The following is a 7,325-nucleotide window of genomic DNA, read 5'->3' on the forward strand; positions in this document are numbered from 1 at the left end:
CCGTTTGGGTTGCGCAACGCATGCGCAACGTATCAACGCCTAATGGACACAATTTTCAGCGAGGATATTGGCAAAACTGTCGAAGTATACATGGATGACCTCATCATCATGAGCCATGAGGAGGAGACAATGCTCAACAATATCCAGCGCACGTTCGATTCATTACGAAGCGTAAACTTAAAATTGAACCCGACAAAATGCTCCTTCGGCATGGAAGAAGGAAAGTTTTGGGTTTCATAGTCACAAAAGACGGTTTTAAGGTTAATCTAGAGAAGGTGCAGACCATTCAGCTAATGCCATCACCGGCAACAGTCAAGGAAATGCAAAGACTCGCCGGACGATTAGCAGCTCTGAATAGATTTTTGGCCAACCATGCGGCAAAATCTTACCCATTTATCAGTACGCTGCGAAACTGCGGAAAGAAAACTCCCTTTCAATGGACACCTGAAGCGGAAGCAGCATTCAAGCAAATGAAAGAGTATTTAATCCAGTTACCAACGCTGACTGCGCCAAAAGAAAAAGAACCATTAATCTTATATATGTCAGCCGCGGAGGTAGCAGTAGGCGCAGTACTAATGGTAGAACGGGAAAATATCCAGACTCCAATCTACTACATCAGCAAAATGCTCACCGGCCCCGAAACTCGTTACTCAATGATAGAAAAACTAGTTCTAGCACTAGTACACGCATCCAGGCGTTTGCGCAGGTATTTTTCAGGCCATATCATCACAGTACCGACAAATTATCATTTGGGCCAAATCTTGTCAAAACCCGACATAGCAGGGAGATTAGCTAAATGGGCCATCGAGCTAGGAGGCTACAACATTTTTTACAAACCAAGACCTGCAATCAAAGGGCAGGTTCTAGCAGACTTCGCCACCGAAGTTCCCATTGATAAAGTACAAGAATGTGAGGCAATCCAGAACCCGACGCCTGTTTTTGACGACAGAGTCTGGACCTTACACACTGACGGTGCTTCCAATGACGACGGAGCAGGAGCAGGTCTCCGATTAGTCAGCCCGGATAATCACGAACTCACATGTGCTATCCGCTTAGATTTTCCAAGTACCAACAACGAAGCGGAATACGAAGCATTTTTAGCAGGTCTTCGTCTAGCACTCAAAATGGGAGCAAAAAACCTTGAAGCTAACGTCGACTCAAAACTAGTAGCCGAACAAGTTAACGGTCGTTATGACGCGAAGGGCGAGACTATGGCGTTGTACCTTGAACAAGCACGGATGCTAATCAATCAATTTCAGACATTCAAAGTCAATCACATAAACAGAAGCGAGAACAAGCATGCTGACGCACTAAGCAAATTAGCTGCTACTAGCTTTAAACACTTAGCAAAAGAAGTGCGCATAGAGGTACTATCCAATCCTTCCATTCACCTGAAACAAGTATGTGTCATAGAGATGGGAAATCCGTCCTGGATGTCTCCAATTATTTTGTATCTTCAACACGGGAAGCTCCCGGAAGGAAAGGCAGAAGCCCGAAAAATACAACACAAAGCAATAAACTACGAGATGGCGGATGGCGTCCTTTATCGGAAATCATTCATGGGTCCGTTACTACGTTGTGTTGATAAAACAGATGCTTAGTATCTGGTTAGAGAGATTCACGAGGGATTATGCGGGATACACGCAGGACCGCGCATGGTCGTGGCAAAAATAATGAGCGCCGGATACTACTGGCCAGGAATGCACATGGACGCAGTTGATCTATTACGAAGGTGCGAGGCATGCCAACGCCATGCACTAAAGACACTTAGACCCAAAAATCCGCTAATTCCAGTTACTTCCGCTTGGCCATTCCAACAGTGGGGCATTGATCTTGTTGGCCCATTTCCTGATGCGCCAGGTGCAGTAAAATTCATCATCGTTGCGGTGGATTACTTCACAAAATGGGTGGAAGCTAAAGCTTTGGCCTCAACAACAGCAATGGTAATCCGCAAATTCATATGGGAACATATCATTTGCAGATTTGGGTTGCCATTGCGCATTATTTCGGACAATGGTACAAACTTTGCCGCGGAAGACCTTCAAAAATGGTTCAAAGAAATGAACATTGAGCACAACTTCGCTTCCGTCGCGCATCCTCAAGCGAATGGCCAGGTGGAAAGCATAAACAAACAAATCGTTGACGGTATAAAAGCGCGACTTGGGACAGCGCGCAGAGGGTGGGTTGACGAACTTCCCAGCATCCTCTGGGCACATCGAACAATGCCAAAGACTAGCACTGGAGAAACCCCGTTCAGTCTAGTCTATGGGTCAGAGGCTGTCATTCCAGCTGAAATAGGCCTCCCTTCACCGCGCATGTTGGCTATGGAGAAGCAGAATAACGAACAAGAACGGAGGCTGGATTTAGATCTTCTGGAAGAAAGGCGCGAGAACGCGGCCATAGTAGAAGCAAGGTACAAATCCAAGCTAGAAAAATACTACAACGCGCGTGTGCGCATTTGCACCTTTGTCCCCGGAGATTTTGTCTTGCGCGACAACGAGGCTTCAAACGCCGAAAAACCCGGCAAATTAGCGCCAAGGTGGGAAGGACCGTATATCATTAACGAAGTCTTAGGCAAAGGAGCATATACCCTAAAAAGGGTCGATGGGACTCCAGTTCCCCGCACCTGGAACGCGCAACAGTTGCGCAGGTGTTACATGTGAACCAAGCCTACAAAGCGAAAAGAACATACAGGCAATGTATTTCCTTATCTTATCTTGTATCACGAGCCATGCGCTCTTATCAATACAAATATCACTTTTACTTACGTCACTGTTTATTACAAATTGCATGAAATTTCTTTGGTTCGCGCGAAAACGATATGGTCAAACATTGTACACCTCATGAACAGTCTCAAAACAGGCAAGCTGTTGACAAACGTTCACACATGAGCACAATACCATTCCTCATTCGCCTTACCTATTCAAAAATTATACACATGCAACATATTGTAATACACACATATACGAATCATAGCAATGATCTTCAAAAAAGTATATCATAATATACATTATCAAAAGAAAAAGTGTAACATGAACACTTAACAAGATCATAACAATGATCTTCAAAAAATCCTGTCCAGTGCCCAAAACTTACAACAAGAAAAGCATTAACAAAAGACAGAGACAAGCCCCAGGCTTGCATATTTAATCAGCACCAAGACCATCATCAACAGTGGACACCTGCATATTCCGACGAATCCTCCGACGTCGGTACACCAACCGACATCCCCCCCCCCCCGAAGCATCGGAAACCGGGTCGTCAACCCATCAACATCCAATACGATACCAACACCAGCAGTAACGTTAGTGTAATGAGGGACCTTGCAGTCAGAATCAGCGATTGCAGGGGCAGCAGGCTCGATCAGATTCTTCACTGGTGCAATGATGAGAGGTGGTGAACGAGAAAGAAGAACGAGACCTTCGGCAGCATCGTACACTCTAAGAGCATCTAGCAGGAGACGAGTGCGGTAAGAACGTTTCATCTTCTTTGACAAAAATCAATTAAGAAGATCAAGTGTTTCAAACGTACATATATATAAAGAGAACTCAAAACTTCGAGAAAAGAGAAATCCATCATTAACTGTCAGAACTGTCACATCCAAACGGTGCTACAGGAACTTGGGTCACTTCTTCATTAATGAAGCCTGACAAAGCGCCATTACAAATCTCAAGGCCAATGAGGAAAATACTCACTCTTACTGACAGGTGACGGCATTACCTAACAGAGCATGATTACAGTCCACATTTTTTCTTTTTTTTTTTAAAAAAAAAAAAGAGAAAATATATATCATTACAAAATTCAATCTTCTAACAAAAGATTTCTCATTTTTCCGCGCCCAAAAAGACATTTCTCTCTCCTAAGTCCAGTGCTCCACTTATTCGTATAAGTACAACACTAGACTGGGGGGACTTGAAGGGGTAAGGTCCCAAAAACCTCATAAAAAGGATGTGAGACCATACCACCAACTGACCTTTCAACCTTTTTAACCTTGCGCGGCCGCGCATTAGTCTTACAAAAGGAAGAAAGAAACCAATAAGCAATAGTCGCGCGCCCAAAGGGAAGCTTAAACCCTTACGCCGCTTTCCTTTTAACAAAGGGCTAAAACCCTGAGATCAATATGTCTGCCCAAATATCCAAACTTGGATATTATTTTACCCAGGCTTGGGATCTATTCAGCTGTGTGCACACCGTAAGGTGTCACACTAGATTACAGCAGTAACCTTCTAGAAGAAATATGATTGTGCACCACCCAGACGGTTGTAACCATCTGGACACGTGTCATCATCACAAACATTCCTGAAATCACCACGATAGCATGTAATTGGAGAATGATCTCCACTCAAACCACTTTCCACGTGGCAATTCCCCAACCGTAGATCAAGTCGTGATCCGTGTGCATTCACATCAGGATCAAAACAATGTAACGAAGATCAAAAGGACGTAACGGAAGGAAAAATAACCGCTACGGCGTCAGCATCTTCCGTTATCTTTTCAATAACAGATTTTCCCTCCCAAAACTCCCGGTTATAAATAGGAGAACTCTTCAGGTATGAACTCAGATCACATTTCACTACTCAAACACTTTTATCTTCTCCGTTACAAATACTTATTCTCACACCGAAGTCGGGTCAAGGAGAGAACCCTCTTCTCCCCTTGACGAGGCTAACGGTGCTCTGTTTTGCAGAAATCACCGGAGAAAGAACTTGGCTGCAACTGAATCAATTGAGAGAGAACTAACCTTTTATGCGGATTCAAACCCCCTAGATATCTCGGTTCCGACCGTTTATCTAGTGTTTCTTCAATAGTGTGTCCAATCTGATCCTTGAACATCATATTCACTAGCCTTTGATAAGTTGCACCTGCATTCCTTAGTCCAAATGGCATAGCAATATAACAGTATATACCAGTTGGAGTCATGAAGGCTGTATCCTCTTGATCAGATGGTTCCATCTGAATTTGTTGAAATCCAGATGAAGCATCCATAAAAGTTAACAGTTCATGACACGCAGTTGCATCCACCATGGAGTCAATGTGGGGTAATGGGAAAGGATCCTTGGGACATGCCTTATTTAAGTCAGTGAAATCGACACATACCCTCCACTTACCATTTTTCTTTTGAACAACAACCACATTGGCCAACCATCTTGGATACTTGACCTCTCTAATCATACCTGCTCGGAGTAATTTTTCTACCTCCTCCTGGATAATGGCATTTCTTTCTGGTGCAAACTTCCTCCTCTTTTGATGGATTGGTTTGAAGGACCTGTCAATGCCAAGTTTGTGAGTGATTATATCTTTAGATATACCTGTCATGTCTTCATGTTTCCATGCAAAGGTAGTTATCCTCCTTTTGAGAAAGGATATGAGGTCTTCTTTCATTCCGCCAAGGATCCCTGATCCTATGTAAACTTTAGATTCAGGATCATCAGGATCCATAAGGATTTCTACTACATCCTATTCTCTTGCCTCCAAGACATCCCTTGGAGGATGCTTTAATTGCTATTGCTCCCTTGACTTTGAGGCTGGTTTCATTGATGAGGTGTAGCAGTTCTTAGCCTCCTGCTGATCACTATCAATCTTCACTATCCCCCAAGGACTAGGAAGCTTCACACATTGATGATAAGTGGATGGGACTGCCTTCATATCATGTATCCAAGGCCTGCCAAGGATAACATTACAACAAGATAAACAATCAATAACACAAAACTTTTGGTAAGAATGCAGCCCTTCAATATAAATTGGGAGTTTAATGTCCACCAGAGTATTCTTAGTCTCGCCACTGAATCCCACAAGCACAGAGGATCTTGGTATGATATCGGATTCAGGAATATTCATCTTCTTAAGAACATCAAGCTGGATGATATTCACAGAGCTTCCTCCGTCTATAAGGATCCTGCGAACAAAATGGTTAGAAATAAAAAGAGTGATACCCAAACCATCGTGATGAGGATCCTGAATGTCAACACGATCATCCTCATCAAAAGTTATGATTTTTCCTTCGGAGACACTGGATGTTCTAATGGGTCTATCTCCATTATCCATCTTGGTTTCCTTTGCATGTCTTTTAGCTGCAGAGAAGGATGTTCCACAAATATCTGATCCTCCAGAAATAAAGTTTATGACTTGTGCATTTGCTGGAGGGGCTGGAGCTTTCTCTGGGATCCTTTCAGGATCCTGAGTTCTTGACTTCTTTCTCCCCAATAACTCTTTCAAGTGCCCCTTGCTCAACAAGTATCCAATTTCTTTTCTCAGTGCGATGCATTCTTCTGTGAGATGCCCAAAATCTTCATGATATGCACACCACTTTGACTTATCTTTAGTTGCAGCTGGTCTGTCATTTTTCCTGGGCCATCTAGCTTTATCACCTAAATTCTGCATCGCAAGGATTAGTTCATTGTTATCAACAGAAAAACAATATTAAGAAATTGGAGGATAATCCTCATCATCCTCTTCTTGTTCAACAGCATGCACATTCTGGTTATCAGATTTGTTGTAGGATCTGAACTTGTTGTTCTTGAATGAGGATCCTTGCTTTTCTTGTTTTGAGGATCCTGCTAACCTCTATTGGATCCTCTTGTCATCCTCTAGCCAGATGAACCTAAGTGTCCGGGTTCTTACCTCATCTAGGTTCCTGCATGGTGTCATAACAAGATCATCATAGAATAATGAATCCCTAAGCAATCTCATTTTAAAAGCTTCAACAGGCGTAGCTATATCCAGGTTAGGAATATCCAAGGATTCTTTACTAAATTTAGTGATATAATCCCTTAATGATTCATTATGACCCTGGGTTATCCTATACAGATCACTAGTTAAACGCTCAAATTTTCTACTACAAGAAAACTGGTTATTAAACAGGTTAACTAGATTAGCAAACGAGGTAATAGAGTAAGGGGGAAGACTTAGCAGCCATTTAAGAGCCGATCCAGTAAGAGTGGATCCAAATCCCTTGCACAGACATGCTTCCTTTAACCTTTCTGGGATGGGATTGATCTCCATCCTTTCCCTGTATTGTGCTATGTGTTCCTCAGGATCTGTTGAACCATCATATAACTTCATGGTTGGCACGTGGAACCTTTTGGGTATCTCAGCATCACAGATGGATGGTGCAAAATGAGATATCTTATGGCTCACATCTGCAATCTCCGGGATAGGCTTGACCACTCCTGGGACACTTGATATCATATCCTTTAACTTTTGCAATTCTCTGGCCATGGCATGATTGATACATGTATCCTGCATAAGGCCATGGTTAGTGGTATAAGAATTATTGAAAGTGTTACCTCCCATTGGGTTCAAATTAGGAACAGCGGATGTGAATC

At 42.9% G+C, this 7,325-nt stretch overlaps 1 protein-coding gene across 1 annotated transcript; it reads left to right on the top strand.

Annotated features, from left to right (window-relative positions):
* Positions 1-293: 293 nt before the first annotated feature.
* Positions 294-1,601, top strand: LOC110919877. Its single transcript, XM_022164125.1, has one exon. The coding sequence runs from the start codon at positions 294-296 to the stop codon at positions 1,599-1,601; it is 1,308 nt and encodes a 435-aa protein (XP_022019817.1).
* Positions 1,602-7,325: the final 5,724 nt, after the last annotated feature.

The sequence above is a fragment of the Helianthus annuus genome, chromosome 16 (assembly GCF_002127325.2).
Source record: "Helianthus annuus cultivar XRQ/B chromosome 16, HanXRQr2.0-SUNRISE, whole genome shotgun sequence".
Classification (NCBI taxonomy): Eukaryota; Viridiplantae; Streptophyta; class Magnoliopsida; order Asterales; family Asteraceae; genus Helianthus; species Helianthus annuus.